The 23,377-nt window shown below is 37.7% G+C and overlaps 1 protein-coding gene and 1 long non-coding RNA gene across 3 annotated transcripts in view; one reads left to right on the plus strand and one right to left on the minus strand.

Annotated features, from left to right (window-relative positions):
* Positions 1 to 201: 201 nt before the first annotated feature.
* Positions 202 to 23,377, plus strand: part of Erap1 (endoplasmic reticulum aminopeptidase 1) — a 29,780-nt gene continuing 6,604 nt past the window's right edge. The window contains exons 1-19 of one of the 2 annotated variants that reach the window (XM_019207159.2): positions 202 to 741; positions 2,683 to 2,821; positions 5,288 to 5,422; positions 7,163 to 7,283; positions 8,039 to 8,193; positions 8,528 to 8,641; positions 9,766 to 9,897; positions 10,268 to 10,399; positions 10,548 to 10,622; positions 11,587 to 11,741; positions 13,035 to 13,114; positions 13,612 to 13,795; positions 15,158 to 15,314; positions 15,953 to 16,137; positions 16,974 to 17,135; positions 17,625 to 17,765; positions 18,313 to 18,394; positions 20,535 to 20,686; positions 21,164 to 21,389. In XM_019207159.2, the coding sequence (XP_019062704.1) occupies positions 215 to 741; positions 2,683 to 2,821; positions 5,288 to 5,422; positions 7,163 to 7,283; positions 8,039 to 8,193; positions 8,528 to 8,641; positions 9,766 to 9,897; positions 10,268 to 10,399; positions 10,548 to 10,622; positions 11,587 to 11,741; positions 13,035 to 13,114; positions 13,612 to 13,795; positions 15,158 to 15,314; positions 15,953 to 16,137; positions 16,974 to 17,135; positions 17,625 to 17,765; positions 18,313 to 18,394; positions 20,535 to 20,686; positions 21,164 to 21,176 (2,841 nt within the window). In that variant the 5' untranslated portion in view covers positions 202 to 214 and the 3' untranslated portion in view covers positions 21,177 to 21,389. Of the gene's footprint in view, positions 742 to 2,682; positions 2,822 to 5,287; positions 5,423 to 7,162; positions 7,284 to 8,038; positions 8,194 to 8,527; positions 8,642 to 9,765; positions 9,898 to 10,267; positions 10,400 to 10,547; positions 10,623 to 11,586; positions 11,742 to 13,034; positions 13,115 to 13,611; positions 13,796 to 15,157; positions 15,315 to 15,952; positions 16,138 to 16,973; positions 17,136 to 17,624; positions 17,766 to 18,312; positions 18,395 to 20,534; positions 20,687 to 21,163; positions 21,390 to 23,377 lie in introns of those variants that run through there. The other variant, XM_010621852.2, reaches the window with a different exon arrangement.
* On the minus strand, positions 21,310 to 21,706 carry LOC104860602. The gene is made up of 2 exons (XR_779734.3): positions 21,665 to 21,706; positions 21,310 to 21,391 (listed from the first exon to the last, which is right to left on the minus strand). It is a non-coding gene; the product is annotated as an uncharacterized LOC104860602 (long non-coding RNA).

Below are 23,377 nucleotides of genomic sequence, written 5' to 3' on the forward strand. Positions count from 1 at the left end.
TGATGTTACTGTCCTCTTAAGTTCTTTCCTCTGTCGATTAATAACATAAGGAAGGTAATTTTACTTTTAGGAAAATACCTGGTAGTTTTGCAAGTTTGTTTCTATGTCTGTTAATGCTGGGTAGATAATTCTGATAGTATGTATTTGATAACACTTTAATGACTATTTATTTTGCTTTCATGCATTTGTGGTTCTAGGTAGTTCTGGCAGGAAGATGGTGCCTCTGCCCCTCAAGTGGCCACTTGCAAGCATGTCAATTCTATTTTCCTCACTATTGACCCTCTTAGCTGTGTTAACTCCTTCTCTGTGTCACAGTAGTGACACTACATCTCCAAAAGCTAGTGACGGATCTCCATTTCCATGGAACAAAATGAGACTTCCGGAGTATGTCATCCCAGTTCATTATAATCTCATGATCCACGCAAACCTCAGCACATTGACCTTCTGGGGCACCACGGAAATAGAAGTCACAGCCAGCCAGCCCACCAGTGCCATTATCCTGCATAGTCACAACCTGCAGATCTCCAAGGCCACCCTCAGGAAAGGAGCAGGACAGGGGCCAGCTGAAGAACCACTGAGGGTCCTGGAATATCTCCCGCATGAACAAGTCGCTCTCTTAGCTCTGGAGCCCCTTCGTGCTGGGCTCCCATACACAGTTGTCATTGACTACGCTGGCAATCTGTCTGAGACTTTCCATGGATTCTACAAAAGCACCTACAGAACCAAGCAGGGGGAAGTAAGGTAACTTTAACATTTTAAGCTTCAAGTGCTGCCCACACTATATTATTTCACATTGTCTTATTTTAAAACTCTCTTCACTGTTGAATTTCTTTGGTTTTGCTTTTGCATTTTCTTTACAATGTTAAAAATGATCAGTGCTTTTTCCTTGCTTTTTTTATCTCATTTTTCATTCAATATTAGCTAGCTTTTCTTTTCTCTGGCTCTATCAGACAAGTATCTATTGGTTTATTAGATTAAATTTAAGGCGTACTAAGTATTTCTATATGCCTTAGTCTAGAATCGTGCTAACAAAGTACCACAAACTTTGTGCCTTAAAAATAAAAGCAGACATTAAGCCAGCATGCTGGTATATGCCTAGCACTCTGGGAGGCAGAGGCAGGAGCATCACAAGTTTGAATTCAGCCTGGTCATTCTAGCAGTTTGGTAGAACTCTGTCTAAAAATAAAAATAAATAAAAATTTTAAAAGGGCTGGAAATATAATGGGGTCAGTCTCAAGTACCATGAAAAGTGGGAAAGGGAGCATTTATTTTCTCATAGTTCTGGAGTCTAGAAATCTGAAATCAAGGTGTCAGCACACCCAGCTCTCTCTGACTCTGGATTCAATTCTTCCTGCCTCTTCCTAGTATCTGGGGGTGGCCGTTTGGCCCTGACTCTCATTGCACTGCATTGCTGCTGTGCTCTCAGATGGCCATTCTCTCTGTGTTTCCCTGTGTCCCAGTTTTCATCATCTAATCAGTGTGCCAGACATATTGGATTAAGGCTCTATATCATGCGCATAGATGCCCTATTCCCAAATAAGAGAGATAGTGGAGTTAAGGACATTAAAATACCATTTGAGGGGACACAGGTCAGCCCACAGCAGCCCATTGGAAGAGACATTTTCAGTGATTGCAATTGTCTTGTTTTGTTTCTGTTTTTAAGGAGAAGCTATATATTTTTTTTCCCTAAGGAGAAGATGAATTTGAGAAAATTTTATGCTAGAATTTAACATTAAAACTTCATGGTAGTTTATATCGATTCCATATTATTTTATCAAGGTTAGAAATCAGATGCTAGCAAAAGAATTTTTAAGAAGTAAAGTTTATGACAAATAAGCTCCCAGGAAGAACCACTACTTCTACTTCAAGGTAATGAATGTTCTTTCAGACTTGTCTCCAGATTTGCATGTTACTTATGCATTTTATTTTCTATTTTACAAGGCAATTTTAAGAAATTTTAATATACTGAGATGATGTTTTATGCTAATGACTATCTTTGTGCATCACTTTAATGGTTTTATTAAAATATATGTCTGTGTGTCACTTTATGTAACTAGTCTCTCATGTGTGGAAATTAAATTGTTTCCAACTTTCCAGTATCAGAAGTACTTTGATGAACATTCTTGTAATTCATCTCTTTTTAATCCCTCGAATTAAAATTGATAAGTTAAAGAATCTACAAACTTTTGCTATCCCTTGCTGTATTTTCTCACTTCTAATTAATGCTATGTATTGGCAGTCTTTTTAGAGCAAAAGCCAAAAGATGGCATCTTTCTTACTTATACTACTTTCATTAATAAGAAAGTTGAGAAACTTCTGATATGTTTGTTAATGATTTATAGGTTTTTCTTTTGTGAATTGCCTGCTTATGACCTGTGCCTAAGATTCCACCTGGTCATTAGGTATTTTCTTAGTAATTTTTAGTAGTTTACTGGTTTTTAGGCTATTAACTCTGCCTGAGATACTTTTCCAGGACTCTCCCCAGTGGCTTGTCTTTTAACTTAGTTTATACAAGCTTTCATCATGTAAAATACTTTTTTCTTTTATGTTTTAAAAATACTGAGGTAGTAGTGAAATACATCAGTCATATATAACTTCAGCAATTCAAAAAAAAAGTGGACACTGATTTTGGAGTCGCTGGTGTGTCATACTCAATTTTAGTTCCCTCTCTGTGATTTTTAGGGTACTTGCATCCACACAGTTTGAACCAGTGGCAGCCAGAATGGCCTTTCCCTGCTTTGATGAACCAGCCTTCAAAGCGAGTTTCTCCATCAAAATCAGAAGGGAGCCGAGGCACGTGGCCATCTCCAACATGCCATTGGTGAGTCTGAGGTGTGGGACTGTGCACCGGAAAAACCTGTTGCTTCGCTGTGGCTCCCAATACCCTTGGAATGGTTCACATCCGCTTGATTTCGGGTTGTTTTATTCTGTGACAGATGATTGCCAACTTTTCTTTTTCATTTCTAACCAATGCTTTTGATTGTTTTAAGCCGAAGGCATTTATAGTCAAAGAAAACATTTGCCCTTAAAAAAAATTCATGGTTTCAGGAAGAACAATAGTTGAGGTGATCAATATTGACCAGAAGGAAATTGTGCAAGGAATCCGGTTGGGGTTTAAATGATCTGTGCCTTTCACACAACACTTTCACTCTTACTTTCTCATACAGTTTTGTAAGACAATTTCAAAGAGAACGCTTTGTCAAATAAGGCCATATTTCTAGGACGTAGGCTTTGTTTTTCATGATTTTCATGTATTATATACTACTGCTAATAATAACTGTGCAACTTTATGTGCAAAATTAGGCAGACAGTGGAAAAGAAGAAAAATAATCTTTTAGGATGATACTGAATTTTAAATTAATAATAGATGAATATCTCTGTTAAGAGAAACCATTATTGTCCAGTTTCAAAGCAGATGTGGACAGCAGTCCTATGATTTTTAAAAGTGAGAAGATGACCAGGGTAAAGGAAAAAAATTACTCATTAAGTGTCATAATTGCACAGTGTGGTGGCTTGCACAGTTGGTGCACAGCGCCTGGGGTATACCAACTCTGCAAGAGCATGTTTTGTTCAGAGAAGCACTCTATGGACGAGAGTAAGCATGCAACAGGCTTTGCCCAGGGTCCTAAAGGCTGCCCAGCTTCATTCCTATGATGGCTAGGGAAGCGGTCTTCGCATGAAAGAACACTGAGGGTCCTGTGCAACCTCTCGACCATAAAACCCTTACCCACCTTTGAATACCTTAACGATCCCTTCCTCAAGCAAAATTATTGATTCCCCAAGGGGCTGTCCTCTATTAAAAGTACTCTTGTGTACATTTTGTCAGTCAAGAACTTAGGTCCCTGTTCCCAACTCTGTATGAGAAGATAAAAAATAATTATGCTATTTCCACATATGAATTGGATATAGCAAAGGTGCCTTTTGAAATTATAGTCATTTCCCCAAGGCAACAGTATGACATCACACTCCGCAACATTAGGAGAATAAAGGAATCAGGGTGGGATGGAGATGTGCAGTAGCCTGAATGACCACACAGGATTAGTGGAGAAATCTGTAGGGTTGTAGAGAGAGGGCCACAAGCTCTGGAGACTCCATAAAAGCACTGACTGTAGTCTAAGTCTTTGAATATCCAGGGTCTGCATGTTGAGAGTAGAAAAGTCTTGACTGCAGTCTTGCCTATTGGACATGAAAGCCCGTCACTGGCAGGATAAAATAGGAGAGGCCTGACTTCTGGTTGCAGATATGGAGTTGAGGGGAAAGGGCTGGAAAACCAGTTGCTATACTGTGTATCATTGGAACATCAAAGTGTCCAGGCAGTGAGCAGGAATTAATCATATTTAAATTTGGTTAGTATATTGGAAATTGTGGTGGAAATTGTACAGAAGACATTTAAAAAGAAGACAGTTTGGGATCCTATAAGCATAAATCTAGTTGTGTAGAAGAATCAGTTTAAATGACCAAAAGCAGGCACCACGGCTGTGGCCGATGGCTGGTACGAAGAAGGATGAGGGTCCAGAAGTAGAGATGGATGTGGGATTGTAGGAAGTGTGGCTGTTAATGGCCTTGTCTGGCTGGGTCTTTCTGCAAGATCTCACTTCAACACTTCTGAGGGATGAGATGTTGCCCTTTAGGAGCAGATCTCTTAGACAGTATCATTATTATCCCGCCGTATCTGCACAGCCGCTCCTGGAATGCTCTGGATGTTAGTGAAGTAAGTCTGAGTTTGGAGGAAACTTTGCAGATTAGACCAGATGTAGGTTACTTTCAGTTGTATAGAAAAGAGCAGCTCCTTTTAGGAGTAACATGGTTATACATTTGTCCAATGTAGAGGATACTACATATCACACTTCCAGATAATTCTCAAACCTCAATTTAAGGACAAGTGGAGCAAAATTAGACAAAGCCAGTGGTCTCAGTTTTGCTTTGTGCCATCTGTGTTATTAATCCACAGATATGAATCAGTTTGCAATCATCTGAATTTCTTAAAGAAATTAAGTATTGATTGATAGTTGTTCGACTTTATGGATACACTAAAAACCATTGGATTGCATACTTTAAAGAGGTGAATTTGGTGGTACCCAATTAAGAAAACAAGTAACTGATCAAATATTTTGATCCTAATATCTAAATTATAATCAGATATTAGAGAAGTTATCAAGTAATTATGGAAATGCCATACCATTGCTTTCAATATTATTTCTGGTAATTAGGGAAATGACTCCATAATATATGTCAAGTGTGTTGGAATAATTGGATTCCTTGGTCACTTGAGTTACTGTGCTTTTAGGTGAAATCTGTGATTATTGCCGATGGACTCGTAGAAGACCATTTTGACGTCACTGTGAAGATGAGCACCTACCTGGTGGCCTTCATTATTTCAGATTTTGAGTCTGTCAGCAAGATGACCAAGAGTGGAGTCAAGGTGAACCTGTGACTGGCACACAGGGTGACCAGCTTGTTCTGATTTTCCTGAGTTGTTCTGGTTTGGAAACTGGAAGGCTTGCACCCTGGGAACCCTCTCAACCCTGAGCAACACAGGATAGTTGGTGGCCCATATGTCACAGACACTTGTTTTTACAATGGGGTTCTAATAACAAAAATATGAAGAGAGCTTGGCTTGCTTATGTTCTACCTAGGTCCACCACTAACTGGCTCTGACCTTGGCCCTACAATGGTTTCTTAGCTTGTTTCTGGTTATAACGTTCTGCAGTTTGGAAGCACACATTAAAGCCTGAGCAGGGGATCTCTGGCAGCGGGTTATAAACAAGATAAAGCCTCTGGCTTGGAGTAGCAAAATACTTTGTGGGGAGAACATTTGGGCCAGGGAACTTTGAATTCTGGAGGAAAATCTTTTTATTTGGAGATCATTTGCCCCTGGTCTGGGTACCACTGCACAATGGATAATCTATACAACTGTATGTCACGGCTCCAGATACAAATAGGGCTTTTTGAACAGGTTCATATTGTGAAGATATTCATATATTTGTACTGGCTTTCACTGAGGCCTGAATAACTGAGGCCTTTTGGCCGAATTGCTTTTTGCTCTTCAACTACCGTGGCTTGAGATATCTTTACTTCCCTGGGAATTTGAAGGTGGCGTTTGAGATTTGGGTGAATGAACCTTCTAAATTCAACAGTGAAACTAGTAGCAAAAACACCACCACCTTGGTCACCTTTCTGAATCTTTCATAAATGATGTTTTTGTAATATATAATCCATACTAATATTTTTTTAGTTCTTATATTTCTTAAAAGAAGTTAAATATATATATATATATTATATATTTTGACAATTATGGTCATTAAAGATTTTGTGTATCTGATTCTATTTTTTATTGTTCTTCTGACTCTTGGCTCGTGGAATCTTGTTTCCTTGTGTGAATTACATTTGTGAACTTGTGTTGCATCCATCAAAAGTGGATTCTTCCAGAGAATTTGTATTTGTTTCTGCAGGGGATTGAGATTACCTATCACTCCAGGAATGACTTTACATAAAACGGTTGGCTTTAGGTTTTTGGACTGCCTGGTCCCTGTGAGTCCAGCTGTTAAACCCTGTGAGGATTAGCTTTTAGCTGTAAATTCTCTAAGAAAATGTCCCTGTTCTCTTTTATACAGTAGCAAGGTTTGAATCAACTGGAGTGTTTTGTTTTGTTTTTCATTTGCAGTTTTCCAGGGTATAGGATGGTTATTTTCGATTTACCTTTAAACTAAGGGTATGGCCTTTAACATCTAGTTTTATGGACTTGTTGGAATTCCCACCTGGGCTAGGCACCTTATCTCTTAACCCTCAAGTCCTTTAGTGCTCTGAGCTACATCCACCTGGGTTGGGCTAGTGCCTACAGGACAAGAGCTGGTCACAGTGCCCTGCTCACTTCAGAGGGTCTGTCACTTGCTTTTGGCTTCTACATCTCCCTTTCTTTTTTGGCTACCTTATAATCACATTAAAGGAGACAATTTTTTTTTATATGCGGTTCAGTATTGATAGTTGTTTAGGAAGGTTGACTAGGAGTAGTCAGCATCAGTATCAAAATGGAATTCCTTATGGACTACTTTAATACTGACAACCGCATCCTTCAGTATGAAGTCATCAGTGTCAGTGTTTGCTATAGATATGTGGAGAAGCCACTGTGATGTTGACTGTGTTTCCATGGCTTTCTCTTTAGGTCTCTGTGTATGCTGTGCCAGATAAGATAAACCAAGCAGACTATGCCCTGGATGCTGCTGTGACTCTTCTAGAATTTTATGAAGATTATTTCAGTATACCATATCCTTTACCCAAACAAGGTAGAGCTCTTGTTCACATATGACAAGATATAACCTAATGACCTCACTCATGGACTATACCTTTATAATTAGCAGATCCTCATGATTTTCTCAGCAGCCCCCAGGCTATAAAAATCTAAGCAAGTGTCAAACAACAGGCTGGTCCTGCTGAGAATCTTCTCGCCTCACATCTGTATAATGAACTTCCAATGCTGAACAAAGCAGATCTCCTTATGGTTCCTAGGGCACGTGGCCTGGGGACTATTTTGCCTTTTGATATTATTAGTTGGGCAGACAGCAGAGGGCAGAAGCTGTATTTGTTTTTCTTATCCCTGCCACATGTTTGGCAAGGACATGGAGGGTGTGTAATAAATTTTTTAAATAAATATATTTATACAGTGTAAGAAATGCTTATAGATCCTTTAAAACTATTGTGTTTGAGTTTGTAAGTATATCTATGTGTTGGGCATCCAAAATAGAGTGGATTACTGAGATAATTTTTCAAAATTTTTAGCTCTAAAACTTATGATCAGAGAGCTAGAAATGGGATCAAGAGGCTTGAGGCACAAGTCTGACTGGCTCTCATTATTAGTAAAATGATGGAGTCACTGAAGCCCTTTTCACCACTGCAAAAGGATCTTCCCAGCTGAAGGTGCATAATTCTGCATGGGCAGTGTAGCTTGTCTTTTGGTCCTAATACACCATGATGTTTTTGGTGTTTGGGAGAGGTGGCTTTGACACTGGTAATATATTCTGTTAAATTCTTCTTCCTCAAGACCTTGCTGCTATTCCTGACTTTCAGTCTGGTGCCATGGAAAACTGGGGCCTGACGACATATAGAGAGTCCGTTCTGTTGTTTGATGCCGAAAAGTCTTCTGCATCCAGTAAGCTCAGCATCACAATGACTGTGTCCCACGAACTTGCTCACCAGGTACCCAAGCTCGGTCACACCTTTTAAAAAATAATGTTGAATGTTTATATTGCTCTTGGGGGATATATGAGACTGTTCATATATCTACAGCTTTTTTTTTTCTAATATCAACATTACTTGTTTAAAGCACTTCAAGTTTTATGGTGCACATTAGAAAGTTTTTACTTTTACTTCGAAAATATTTGTTCTAAAAATGTTAACATTCATAAACTGACATTAGACATTTAAAAATGTTTCTGCTTGATTATGTTACATCTGTGAACACTGTTGCAGGTTATAGATAACCAAGGCTCCATTAAGTGTGTGAATAACCCAAGTCAGACTTTCCTTTCAGTGGTTTGGGAACTTGGTCACTATGGAGTGGTGGAATGATCTTTGGCTAAATGAAGGATTTGCCAAGTTTATGGAGTTCGTGTCCGTCAGTGTGACCCATCCTGAACTGAAAGTTGTAAGTTTATTTTAGGTTAATCCATTGCTTTCATCAGTGTTGCTGGAAAACATCTTCTAATCTCTGGTTATAGAATATATAAAATTGCATTGGCAACTTCCTTGGGAGCTTAGACATGAACTAGATTCTAAGAATGCTGGTGAACTTCTAAGATACACCACAAAGACTTACCAGACTTGAGTGTGAATCTTTGGCTGCTATGAAATAAGGGTTAAGTGATATCTTCTCTTAGTATCGAAGAAGTAGAAATAATGAGAATGTGAATGTTTCAGTGATTTTTTTTTCCAACTTTCATATTGCTTCATTGTATTGGGTATACATTTCTATTATCTCACTAAAACCCTATTTGGCAATTCAGGTGAATTATGCTTAAGGTAACTTCACATTATATTGCATACTATATCAGACTGGACTCATGAATCATCAAATTTAATATTTCAGGACTGGTATATATTTATTGTAAACATCACATTTTGAACTTGACATAATTGCATACAAAAAAAATTTAGGTAAAAAAATTTATCAAACTAAATTTTTATTTGTCCATACTTATTAGTTCCCATTTTATTTGTTTGTGCTATACATAGTTATAATTCTAAATTTCATAGTATTAATATATTAAAATTGGTCATAAATATTTTCCTGTGTCCAAATAATCTTTAATAATAACAATGACTATGGGTGCATATTATTCAGTTGAGTTAATGTATCAAATAAAGTTAAGGATGGAATTTATTCTCCATTTTTTTCTCACATTACATTGTTTTAAAGCTAAATATCTTTGTTTCAGATAATGTAGTACAAATGATGAATGAAAATGTCAAAATCACATTTTATTTTACTATTTTGTTGCTGTTTAGTTATAAGAGTAGAGGTTTTATTTTTAAGTTAATATGAAATTTTCTTTATTTTAAATTTAAAAGTATTTAAGAAGAATAAAATCTAAAATGCTTGCCTGAAATTATTGTGGTTTTTTTTTATGTTCTTCAGGGAGCATAGTAATTTTGTTTTATTTCATAAAAACTAGCAATACCTGTCACTGAGATCAAATCTTTATTTGTTCCTACTTTTGTTAAATGTAACTCACAGGTGATGTTTTCTCTTCTTTTTTTCTGTCTCATTAGGAAGACTATTTCTTTGGCAAGTGTTTTAGTGCAATGGAGGTCGATGCGTTAAATTCCTCACACCCTGTGTCCACACCTGTGGAGAATCCTGCTCAGATTCGGGAAATGTTTGATGACGTTTCTTATGAAAAGGTAAAAGTGGATTGTAAGGGTACATTCTGATACTGGGGTGGAGAGATTAGGTAAGGTTAGTGGGTGGTTTTGACTGTCAGGAGAACCAGACTGAATGCCTTCTGTCTTGATCTGTGCTGGCTGGCATGAGCTCTTTTACTACAAGTTTGACCTACAATCCTAAAATTATATTATGGCCAATTCTTTATTTACTCTTTGTTGGACTAAAATTTATGGCCTTCTGAAACTGCCTTTTACTGATCATTCAATGAGTAGGTATTAATTAGGCATCAGCTTTGTACTAACCAGTGCAGCTGCATTTTAAAAGAATTATTACAAAATATAGTGTATGCAAAACTACAGATATCACTTATTTGCATTATCTTTTCAGGGTGCTTGTATTCTGAACATGCTGAGGGAGTATCTCAGTGCCAGTGTGTTTAAAAGTGGAATTGTGCAGTATCTCCAAAAGTATGCCTATAAAAATACAAAAAACGAGGACCTGTGGAATACGATGGCCAGTGTGAGTATGTTTTTGTGTGTCTTTACTATTGGAATCAGTCGACGGTTTTTCTCTTATTTTGTTTTTCCTACCTCATATTACTCCATCTGAGAAGAATCACGGGTGTTTGCTACAGAAATGAGAGTGATGTCCGTATTTGTGGTTTTAGATTTGCCCAGGAGGAGATGGTACACAAACCACGGACAGCTTTTGTTCCCAAAGCCAGCATTCATCTTTCTCCTCCGTAAGTTTTTCCGTCCGCCCATGTTCCTGTAAGCATGATCTTTTACACCATATTCTTTGAAGAGTAGCTCTGTGCAAAACTTTCCCATATCCCTGATGATCTCACCCTCATTCCAGAGGATTCTACATCGAACTATACTAGATACACAGCCTTTTATAATTTTCTTTTAAAAAATACACACACACACACACACACACACACATATACACATGCAAGAGGGGTGGGGTCTTCCTTGGCTGTGCTTCTCACTGAAGCTACTTTTTTTTAGCTTTGCTCTCTGTAAAGCACTGGACTTATGGCTATTTCTGTGGTAGATTAGGGCTGCATTCTATCAATCAGGAGGATATGTCAATCATTTCTTGAGCTCTGCATTTGTGAAAATAATGGCAGTGTGTATTCTTTAACATTTACTATCATCACACACTAAGCACTTAGGTATATTGCTTCCTCTCCTCTTCATAACAATCCTGTAAGCTAGTCTCTCTTACTATTCCTGCCGAACAATGTAGGACTAAGAAATCCAAAGGCATATGGCCAGGAAATTGCAGAACAGGGATTTGAAGTTAGATCTAACATTCCTTTAACTGCTAAACTATAAAGTATTCAAAACAACTGAGTCACAAAGCGGCCTGATTCTGTTTATCTGACTTGTAGAATATTTTCATATTGCTGTGGGTCAATCTGGAAATTCGACAGAATATTATCCTTTGCATTTTTTTCTTTACTTTTGTCAAGACACACATATGTAGCAGAGGAGACTGAAAAATAAACAGTGCTCTTATGGAAATTCGACGGTTGGGGACAGCTGGGGAAGAAAGCCAGGGTGGGAGACCAGGGAGCACAGGAGTTCCCCAGAGCAGAGCAGGCTCAATGGGAAGCAACCCCCTGGGCACAAGCTGGCCTTCTCTCCTCTTAGAGTCGGGTCTGTGTGGATGACACATCTGCCCTTTTGTATGTTAACCAGCACTGGCGTCAGGAAGGTGTGGATGTGAAGGCCATGATGAACACCTGGACGTTGCAGAAGGGCTTTCCCCTGATAACCATCACAGTGAGAGGGAGGAACGTGCACATGAAGCAGGAATACTACCTCAAGGGGTCTGACAGTGCCCCAGAAACCGGGTAATGTTCATAGAGCAAGAATCATCTCGTTGCCTAGGTAACATCTGCCTGCTAGGTTAAATCTTACTTTTGAAATACTATCCTAAAATATTTCGGTTGAATCTATGTGTCTTGTATCTCCCTGTCATCCCAAAAGGATTAAGGAAGCTTTAAGTTTGGTTAGTCTCAGGATAGCTAATGATATGTAATTGTCTTAATGTTCTTGTGTTTTATAGTTTAATAGGCTGTAATTTCTAGTTACTGGCTTGAAATAAGCTCTGGTCAAAGCAACCACCACTACGTTACAATAGGTTGGAGCTAAGGACAAAAGAATTTAGATGTTTCTGGGAATTACAGGAGACCCAGCTCTCTTCTCTGGAGGAGAGGTGAAGAACTTGGAAGCCTTAGTTAGAATTTGAAGCTGTCAGCTTAATGCCACAGAAGGATTTCATTAAAATGAAATGCTGCAACTTGATTGACCCAGGATAGACACTAGGCCAAAAAAAAACTGTTTCATCTTGAAATAATTTCAAGCTTTCAGAGAAGCTGTGAGAACAGTACAAAGAATTTCCATATATGTTTTTCTGGGTTTCTCCCTCTCTCTCTCTCTCTTTCTCTCTCTCTCACTCTTTCACACACACACACACACACACACACACACACACTCACACATTTTTTAACTGTGTAAGAGTAAGTTGGAGACAAGACACCCTTAGAGTACTCACTTATACAGTCAGTACAGTTATCAAAAATTAGGAAATAAACTTGACACAATAGTATTATTTGGTCTGTAAACTCTGTTCAATTGTTCCAGTTATCCTAAAAATATCTTTATATGAAAAGAGAAGAAATCTCTACTTGAATGTAGGCTCACCTATCATATTTAAATCTTATTCATTTTGGCCTCCTTTTTGTCTGAAGCAATTTTTCAGTCTCCCTTTTCATTTCTTTTTTGACATTTTCCAAAGAGTAAAGGCCAGTTGTTTTGTAGACTCTCCTTCAGCATGTGTTTCCACTGTTTCTTCAGGACCAGGTTCAGGTTGTGCTTCGCAGGCAGGAATTCCACAGAGGTGAGGTGTCTTAAGTGGTCACTGTTTTAAGTCAAGTCTCAGGTCTCCAGTCCACTATTCCCTCGAATTTAAATTCCAGACTGTACTCAAGAAGTCTAAGAAGGATCTGAAGTGCCCAAGCTGGAAAACAAACTACACTTTGAGACCTTGGCTGTAATGGTTTCTATACCTTTCTGTTCTAAACTAGCCATAACTCCTTGTTGAGTGAATAAAGAAATGGAAATCCATTCCTCCCTTCTTTTAGGTACTTATGGCATGTTCCATTGACATTCATTACCAGCAACTCAGACTCAGTCCAGAGATTTTTGCTGAAGACAAAGACAGGTAACTTACTGTGAAAATAGCTGATTTTATCCAAAGAGAAAGTGTGGAGACATGTATGATTTAAATCATAAATGTCTTTGGCCGTTTATCTTGGTTAAAACAAAAGGGATTAGGTTGAAAATGTTGCCTGATTTTAAAAAAGAATGGCAAATATAATGCTGGGTAGAAATTAAAACAGTTGATTTACAGTGCTAAAAACAAAGGCTTACCAATGAAAACTCATTGTTTTGTTAACATTACCAGGATATCTTGTCTGTATGGCCAGAAATGTGGTCGCATTCTTTCCATAGATCTGTAAATCTTACAAAATTGGTGTCTAAGTCTAGTGTTGGCTTTTGTCTATATTAGGTTGCAGTTGTCTGGTTTCTAACAGATATAAGCATTTTAATTTGTTCAGCATTAAACTCTTCTCTAGTTTCTCCATCCAGTGTCTGATCAGAAAAGCTTTCATTAGTCACGAGAGTAAATGGAGCTATGATTTATTGCATTTGCTCTAGATGTGCTCATCCTCCCAGAAGCAGTGGAGTGGATCAAATTTAATATGGGACTGAATGGCTATTACATTGTGCATTACGAAGATGATGGATGGGATTCTTTGAGTGGCCTCTTGAAAAAGACACACACAGTGATCAGTAGTAACGATCGAGCAAGTCTCATTAACAATGCATTTCAGCTTGTCAGGTAATTCAAGCTGCAAAGTTGTGGTTTACTTCTGAAAGCAACTGTTATCGTCCAAATTCTTGATTTCTTAAGATGAAAGTGATTGATTGATTGCTAACGAGAAGTTGAAAGGTATTTTCCCTAAGTTCTTCCAACAATCGATGTTTGCTTTTACCATGTGACTAACCTCCTGTCTGACTGCTGGGTGGCTGGAAATATAGAATCTATATTTTCATCTTCCTCATTCCCAACTCTGATAAGACCCAGGTTGTGTAAAATCCAGGAGACAACATCCTAGTGAGGCTGTGTGCCCACCCCTCAAGCCTTGTCCTGCAGTTTTTCTGGCCCTGCCGTAGCAGATCAGGTTTGTCCCATGCTGGGTCTACAGCCATCCTGAAACCTTTTTAGAAGACTAAGTAACCTAGACCCAGTTGTTTTTGTTACATCTCTTGGATTAAAGGTGAGATTTAAAACAAAAGCAAGAAGAACCCCAACCAAACCAACCAACCAAACAACAAAAAAGCCCTCTAGATATCTGAACTTCACAGCATATTTGGAAATACAGCTCATAAAATTTGGCCCCATCGAATGACCCTTGTGTAGCTGAGCATAGAGTGAATGGGATCCATTTTTTCCCTCACATAACAGTGGTTTTAAGGAAATCTTCTCCATGCCTAAAATTCAAATCTTTTTCATCTTTAGGCATAATTGAAGTCCTAGGAGGAACCATCCAGGGGAAAAAGGGTAGCTTTATAATTCTCAACCCTATGTCCTTCTGCTCTGAATGTTGAGTTCTTCTTTCTGGTTCTTCTAACACCAGACTGTGCCTTCCAATGTGGCGAAAAGCAACAGGGAGAGAAGTTAAGGGTTGTGCATCTAGTTGTTTCCTTCTGCTGAAAAAATCCTCTGTGTGGCACACTTCTTCTTGAATCTTAAAGGGTTTTATGCTTACGTATATAGGTACATACCCTCCTACTGAGGTGTTTAGTATCAGCCCTCTGTTGTGAAGAGTTTCTGAGTATCTTCAGTGTCTTTGAAACAGAGAAGGCAGTTTACTCCAGAGACTCATACTTTTGCTGAATGCAGGCTTTCTGAGGAGGCTTCCTAAAGACCTGTGAGCTCCCTTCTTTTCGAAGTGCTGCACACAACCCAACGTGTCCCGGAGGACCACGTGGATGGCCTTCCATTTCATCTTAACCACAGCTTGCTCTATTATGTGGAACCCTATTCCCCTATGTAATCCTCCCAGATGTTAGGTATGATAGGAAAGATACTAATTTAAAGGTCACTGTTTTGATGGAAGATTGATACATTTTGTAGCAAAAAGACGATTTCCTGGATTTTCTTTTAGTCCCACAAGTAATCATGGTGTCTCTTGGTCAGCATTGGAAAGTTCTCAATTGAAAAAGCCTTGGATTTAACCCTGTACTTGAAACATGAAGCTGAAATTCTGCCTGTGTTCCAAGGATTGAATGAGCTGATCCCTATATATAAGTTAATGGAGAAAAGAGATATGACTGAAGTGGAAACTCAATTCAAGGTAAGAGCCTGACTATAAATAGGGAGATTATATAATTATGGCTTGCTTTCCTTGTGTAGGAAACAAGTGCTTACCATTGTGTGTGTCTGTGTGTTTGTGTGTGTGTAATGTATATGAGGAAACAAATACACATTTAGAGTTTGGATTAATTCACAAAGATTCTTATTTTAGCACTAAAATAAAATGCAATGTTAAACTCTGTACTTAATTTTCATGGACTTTTACTTTATTTCTTTTTACTTCTCTATTATGATGACTGATATAAAGATTTTCTGGAGCCTTTTGTGGTATTTTAAGTGGCACACACTTATCGTTTTTGACAAAATGTCATAAAGTTTGCATAATTTGCTCTCAAAATTTCTTCATGTAACTGTTTCTTTAGCTTAAATCACCCTGGTTTTAAGTGGATAGGCTGTCTTTACAAAAGGCTGTTATGCAAATACTGAAATTATGTCTTGTTCTGATCCCTTTTATAATTAAATATAAATAGACCTGCACACTTTAAAAAGAAATAAGAATTAGATTAAACTTTAAAAGTTAGCTGCCATCACCGGAGTGAGCACTGGGCTGTCCTAAGCAGGACATGAGTGGTGAAGACGCTGGCGACACCTGCCCCTTCCTGTGTTCCGCTCCCTCAGGCCTTCCTCATCCAGCTACTGCGGGACCTCATTGATAGGCAGACCTGGATGGACGAGGGCTCAGTCTCCGAGCAGATGCTTCGGAGCCGGCTCCTCCTGCTGGCCTGTGTGCTCAAGTATCAGCCCTGTGTGCAGAGGGCAGAAGGCTATTTCAGGAAGTGGAAGGAATCCGATGGAAACATGAGGTCAGTCCCTACAGAAGAACCAATTTGTTGATGTAAGGGTTTTTTTTTTTTCTTTTTCTGTTTTCCCATCATTGGTGTTAACCACTGGAAAAAAAACCCCAAAAAGTATAAACAACTCTTCCCTACTGTCATTTTTTGGGGAAAATAAATTATTTTTTAAGATTTATCTATGTACCTGTCACTTTCTGTTTTAAGAAATGCTAGTAGGGAAATCATATATCTAGAGAGTTAGAATAGGATCACAGTAATTCCCATTTTGATTAGGCAGCACAAGATCTTACTGAACTAAAACCATAATACAGGAAATAGTGGCAATGCACTTTATGAGGCTTCTTTGTGCCTCTAAAGCCTCTCTGTAAAGGAAGATTTTATCATGTTTAGAAATCTCTTTTCTTGCAATACTTCAGTCCTTTTATGTTTGAAGCTTAAAACCCATTTATTCCAAAAGCCTATAGGCTTCCACTTAAAAGAAATGCTTATAAATAGTGGTTCTAATAGTGGTCTTGTTTTCAGGGGGTAAATTTTGAACTGTTTGAAATTCTTTCATTTTTCCTTAAAGATGACCACCTATGGAGTCAGTGGACATTATTAAAATGTTAGAAATGTTGGTATTTATAAGAGTGATCTTTCACACTAAGGTCTTGGGAAGGCTACTTAAAATCTGATTTTGGATATTTTCCCTCACCTCTTTTCGTAGAAGGCAAGAAGCAGTAGTTTTTGCTTACTTTTCCAGGCGTGCCTCTTTGAGCATGGAGCCAGTTCATAAGTGGTCACCGTTATGATTTGCAGGCACTTTCTGGACCTCAGATTCTCACAGGGTTTGTTCTTTCCCACAGCCTGCCTGTTGATGTGACCCTGGCAGTGTTTGCTGTGGGGGCACAGAACACTGACGGATGGAATTTTCTTTTTAATAAATATCAGTCTTCTTTATCCAGTACCGAGAAAAGCCAAATTGAATATGCCCTTTGTGTAAGCCAAAATAAGGAAAAGCTTCAGTGGTAAGTCATTCATTCATATTCATGTGGCCAAGGGCCACTAACAGATCTCATCATTCTGGCCTCTACTTCTGTTCCCTTGGCCAGGAACCGCCTATTATGCTTAGAACATTTGTGCAAGAAGGCACCCATCTAATGGCAAATAATTAGGGGAAATCAGGTGTTGGGGAAACTGCTTAAAGGCATTTATGCTGTGTATCTTTAAAGCAGTAACATTCTTCATCTACTTATTAGAGTTCAATTAACTATTCTTTTGAGCGAGTGAGGGGAATATATATGAATAGGTATTGGCGATGCCATGTAAGTGTTAGTTTTTATTATTATGTGTCACTATAATGGGCTTATCAGGACTCCAGTTACCACTTTACCTGTTTGGCCATTGTTACTGGCAGACTGGGTTTTTTTCTTTTATAACTTATTTTATTGTACTCTTTTATAGCTTTTTCATCACCTACTCACTGGTAACAACAGTTCTTGTCTTCATCATTGCAGGTTGCTAGATCAAAGTTTTAAGGGAGACATAATAAAAACTCAAGAGTTTCCATATATTCTTACACTCATTGGCAGAAACCCAGTGGGATATCCATTGGCCTGGCAGTTTCTGAGGAAAAATTGGAACAAACTTGTACAAAAGTGAGTAGTACCAAAAAGGTGCTGGGATTGAATACGTTCTTTAAACTTGCTGCGTTTTAGTGTTGATCTTTATGAAAGAATAGTAACAGTCTAAAGGAAGTTTTTTGATTGAAGATAGGAAGTAGAGTTACTTAGAATATCTTTATTAACTGTGAAGCCCTAATTCAGTGCTGACAAAATGCTAATGTTGGGTGGGAATGTTTTCTACTCCACTGAGACTCCTTCTTGTACTCAATGGCTTATTTGAAGCCCTCCTCTTCTTATATCTGTCCAACTCCTCTAACCACTCTTGCATCAGCCTTTATCTAACTCTTGTAGCACTCCTACATTTATCCTTCTTTTGGGTACTTAATCATTTATCCAGCTGCTGGGCATGTAACATATTTTACAACTAAGTCTTAACCCAGTGGATGATAGAGATCATATTTTATATTTTTTTCATGCTTAATCAGTTTTTAGTTAAATGTTATTATAGATGCGAGTCACTTAAAATATATGTTAAATGCATAAATATTTCACAACACATTTTGATAATTTCCATTTCAAGGTTTGAACTTGGATCACCTTCCATAGCTCACATGGTCATGGGAACAACAAATCAATTCTCTACCAGAACAAAACTTGCAGAGGTAAGGAAAGAAAACAAATTATTTCTTTTAAGCTTAAATATGAAGCAGACAAAACACTTGAAATTAAGATGACTTAGAAATGAATTTTGTCAGTTTATTTATGGATTCCATGGTACTGACATCAACAAAATTCAGTTGCAGATAAAATAGAGGAAACTGTACCTCTTGTTGGACATATTGAGTTTTTGTTCTACCAGTAAAAAATGACTTGTGACAATTAGTCCTTATGTAAAGATGTTAAAAGTGAACTTTGAAGGTACAGGTGACTTAAATTGGTCATCCAGTGAATGTGAGAGAGGCAGATTCTTCTCTATCCAAGTCCATGGATTTTTCTTTTTTGTGTATTTTCTTGAGAGAGGGGCTTGCTATGTAGTCCAGGCTGGCCTTGAACTCATGGTGATCATCTTGCCTCAGTCTCTCAAGTGTGGGTGGCGTGCACCACCACACCTGGCATTTTTCTTTTTACTTACCATATATACCATTTACTTGGAGATAGAATTTTATACAGCTTATAAAATCCATCTATAAAATATTAACATAAAGAATAAAACACTCTGTAATGAACAGGAGGTAACTATATGAAGGAATTTGGTGATACTTATTGCAGTGGTGCCCTAAATTTATCAAAAAGCTTCCTAGCAAAGCCAAAATGAGAAATTAGTGTATGTTATTCTATCAGAAAGAGTGACCATGAAATATACAGGTACTCTATGAAAGCAGACTTTCCTCAAGTCCTAAACTGTTTTTTGCATATAAAATGTCCTGAGAGAGGCTGGTTTGAATCAATTATACAGTTGAGATACTGCATTTCTGAGACAAATGAGGAAGAGATACTTTTGGGTCAGGAGAAGGGCAAAGAGTTGGCCTTGCTACAACTTGTGTGGAAGTTCTGTTTTTTAATGGTGCTATCATGATGGGGTCCCTTCAAGAATTAATGAAATATTTTGACAATTAGTGAAATTATCAATGTGGTCTTCATTATTGATGGTCGGAGGACCCAAAGTGGCTTTTAATTGATGGGGAATTAATCTCGGGTTCAGGAGGGTAGAACTTTAGGCTGCCTGAGTGCAAGGTGGGGCAGGAGGAGGAGGTGTATTCGGGGTCCTCCAGCAGTGACCATCCCGTAGCAGTTTGAGAAATTGTATTGTCTGTAATATAAAACAACTCTGCATCATCTAAAACTGGAATTTGATCTTTCTAAAGCCCACTTTTACCCCCATCTCCTACTCCTAAACTCGTAACATGGTATTATGACATGGATTTTTAAGGAATTAGCTCTCTGGAATCCATGCTGAATAAATAATACATCTTGGCCCACACTTGTTTCCTGACTACAAAATCAAAAGTTGATGTACTAATGCCATGAAAATTTTTGTGAAAAAGTTAAGAACCTGGCAAGGTGAAACAAAATAGCATGATCTTCAGTGCTGTGGCAAAGTTAGCATGACCCTCATGTAAGCTTAAGGGATTTGAATACCCAGAAAAGAAATAAAAACAAAGGCATTTTTGAGGAGACAGCCAAGTCTCTTTATCTCTTTAAAAGCATGGAGAACTTCCTGTAGATTTTATCTTGAGAGAACAATACATAGATTGTGAATCAGAATAAAAAATTTGGCAAGGTTTGGGGGTCTTACCACCATAACTTGCAAAGAAGTCCATTTCCTACAGTGTTTCTATAATAACATACAAGGCTAGGCCCATGAAAAAAGACTGCATTTATGTGATTGAAACTGTTTTGCTTGGCAAAGAAGATACTGTGCACATTTTGATTTTTAGATATCATATTTAAAAAAATTAAGTTTGCATCTGTGTGTATAGAACAGAATACATATTAAATAGACACAATTAAACCTTAATTATAAAATGCTAAACAGTGAAGCCTTTTAAAGCCTGGAAACTGTGAATAAATAAAAGAGCTGCAGAGAAAAAATACAAAACCTGACATCATGAGCCATGAACTCATTTCATATAGCTGAAGCTTATATGCATATAATCATATCCAGACACCTGGCTCTGCTTTCTGTAGAGAATTTTGACAAATTCTGTAATTTTGGCTTCAGTTTTCTTTTAACTAGCCTTAGTAACATTTGCTTAGTGTGATAAAATTAATTTTTAAAAAAATCCATTTTCTTTTCCCAAGGTAAAAGGATTCTTCCACTCTTTGAAAGAAAGTGGCTCTCAGCTCCGTTGTGTCCAACAAACTATTGAAACCATCGAGGAAAACATACGTTGGATGGATAAAAATTTTGACAAAATCAGAGTGTGGCTGCAACATGAAAAGCCTGAACTGCTGTAAGCAACTGTTTCTTGCCAAGTTCCCACAATTGGTAATCACCCAAATTGTGTTGAACGTGATTATTTTCAAACTAGAGGGTTTTTTGGGGTGTTTTTGCTTTTTTGGCTCCAGCTGAAGATACTCCCCTTATCATCAACTCTGTGGTTTAACCATTTCTGTGAAGACTGGCTGTTAGTTTTTCATGGATGGAACATTGCTTCCCTTTATAGGTGTTGCCCTGAAATGTAAACCCAACAGTGGGTGCTCTAACACAGAGGAGCAAAGTGCTTTATTCTTCTCATTTTATGTTGTACATTTAAACGCTGCAGTGTCCAAACCCCTCAGCCCCGGATGCCTGTCATTCATATGCTGTTTTATCAGTGCCCTTAGAGGGCCAAATAGTGAAGAACACTGAATGTCTGGATCAATAGCTAATAAGGGAGGCGGCTATCCTGACTCTCTCCACATCTGCCGTCCTCCCTGTCTTCCTTCAGGTCCAGATGCTGATCTGTGGAGCCCAAGCCATCGGGTGTCCTTGCCCTCTGGATATTGGTCAAGGGGGAGCCCCAGGAGTCTGCCCCTTCTGGAAAAGCAGAGAGCATTTATGCTCATAGGAAACACCTTTCATTTAAAGTTGTACTGGAGAGCTGTTTAGAGAGATGATGTTTTTCTCTCTTGGCTCATCTGGCCAATTTTTAATTTCCTTAAGACTTCATAATTACCTCAACTGCCTCTCTGCATCTGCCGTCCTCCCTGTCTTCCTTCAGGTCCAGATGCTGATCTGTGGAGCCCAAGCCATCGGGTGTCCTTGCCCTCTGGATATTGGTCAAGGGGGAGCCCCAGGAGTCTGCCCCTTCTGGAAAAGCAGAGAGCATTTATGCTCATAGGAAACACCTTTCATTTAAAGTTGTACTGGAGAGCTGTTTAGAGAGATGATGTTTTTCTCTCTTGGCTCATCTGGCCAATTTTTAATTTCCTTAAGACTTCATAATTACCTCATAAGTACCCTTATTGCCAGTGTGTAATTGCAGTGTCATCAATAGATGATACTTCAAAACTGAAAATATTTGCTTATAAAAGCCCAAGTGAAGAAATGTATTCTGTAGTTTTGAATTGAAGTCTTACATAGGAATTTCTGAATATACATATAAATTTCAAAACAAAAGAATATGACATGAGAAATATCAAAATGTGTTTCTAATACTTTGGAATAGAGTGGCTTTTACCCAATTCTATTTTTGTACCTATTGAATGGTTGATGGTTTGAGAAATGAAAATAAAAACAAATCACTTGCAATTTCTTACCCAGGCTAGTTTACTTCTTGAAAAAAAGGCACAGCCAAGATTTTAATGTAAAATACTTTGCTTTAATTGTATTTCATATCTTTATTAATGAAACAAAAATACTTTCAGTTTTGGTCACCTGAGGAATCTATCTTCATTACTTTTGAAAAGTTCATTTTCTATACAGACACAATATTGCCAGAAGAGTGTGCAGAAACCCTTTCAGTAATAAAAAGTTGCTTCTTCTAAGCAGATATTGGCAATTATTTTTTCCTTACTAGACAGGTAAGAACTAAGTACTACTTTTTGTAGCTTACTTGAGTTATTGTTAACACTTGCAAATGCCATCTGGAAGATACTTTTAGTTAAACAAGGCATATTCTGAGTACCTTAAACATTTACTTTTACAGGCATTCTCAGATCTCTAGATTCTGGTATGTCATTTAAAAATACTTTTCTATGTGCACGGAAATTAGTAATTCTGCAGCCTTACCCTTGCAAACACATCTGTCAATGTCAAAGTTTCAGTCTTTTTTTTTTAATGAAAAGGAGGGAATAACTGTACTGCCCAAATAGGAAGATTAAGTACATAAATAAAATTCTTCAGGAAAAGTGTTTTTTTTTCCTTGTCAGAGCCTTGAAAATAATGTAATGACTGCTACTTGGATGGGACAGACACTTAAACAGGTAGAAGGTCTCATAGCTTTGTGCCTGATCTGTAAAGAGTCATTTTAGGGAATATGAACCAATGTTGATATCCGTTGTGAGCAGTGTTAACTATTTTTGCTTGTACCCCATGTATTGGTGATATTACTTAAGTTTACTGAAGTTAGTTAAGCCCTAACAAAAGCTTTAAACTAATGATGCTAAGAAAGGCTGTGCTCTCGGGAAACAAGAAATTTTGAATCTCTTTTGTCATATGTACCTCATATCTTTTTATGTATTCACTGCCAGGAAATAAAGATAAAATTAATTATTCATCAAAACCCCATCAATGATACCAGTACAATGCTCATAAACTATTTATTCAGAAAGATCTGAAAAACCCTTCAAAGTTGTTGGACATCAGAGAATAGTTCTTAAGTTGCTAGGCAAGGGAGGGGGGCAGACTTTAAAAAAATACTTTATATTTATGTATATATATACACACACACATATATATATGTATGTATATATATATGTATATACACACACACATATATATATGTATGTATATATATATATACACACGCATATATATGTTATATATATATATATATATATTTGTTAAATTTAACTTCCATAAAGTCAGATAAACAGTGAAAAGACTAACGTGGCACATGGCTCCAAGCAAATGACTGCTGTTCAGGTTTGATGTAGAGAATAGAAAATAGAATTTAATACCATGGTAAACCAACAGAGTTCAAGACATATGCATATCCTAA

Source organism: Fukomys damarensis, unplaced genomic scaffold (genome assembly GCF_012274545.1).
Source record: "Fukomys damarensis isolate Sample0158 unplaced genomic scaffold, DMR_v1.0_HiC HiC_scaffold_3, whole genome shotgun sequence".
Classification (NCBI taxonomy): Eukaryota; Metazoa; Chordata; class Mammalia; order Rodentia; family Bathyergidae; genus Fukomys; species Fukomys damarensis.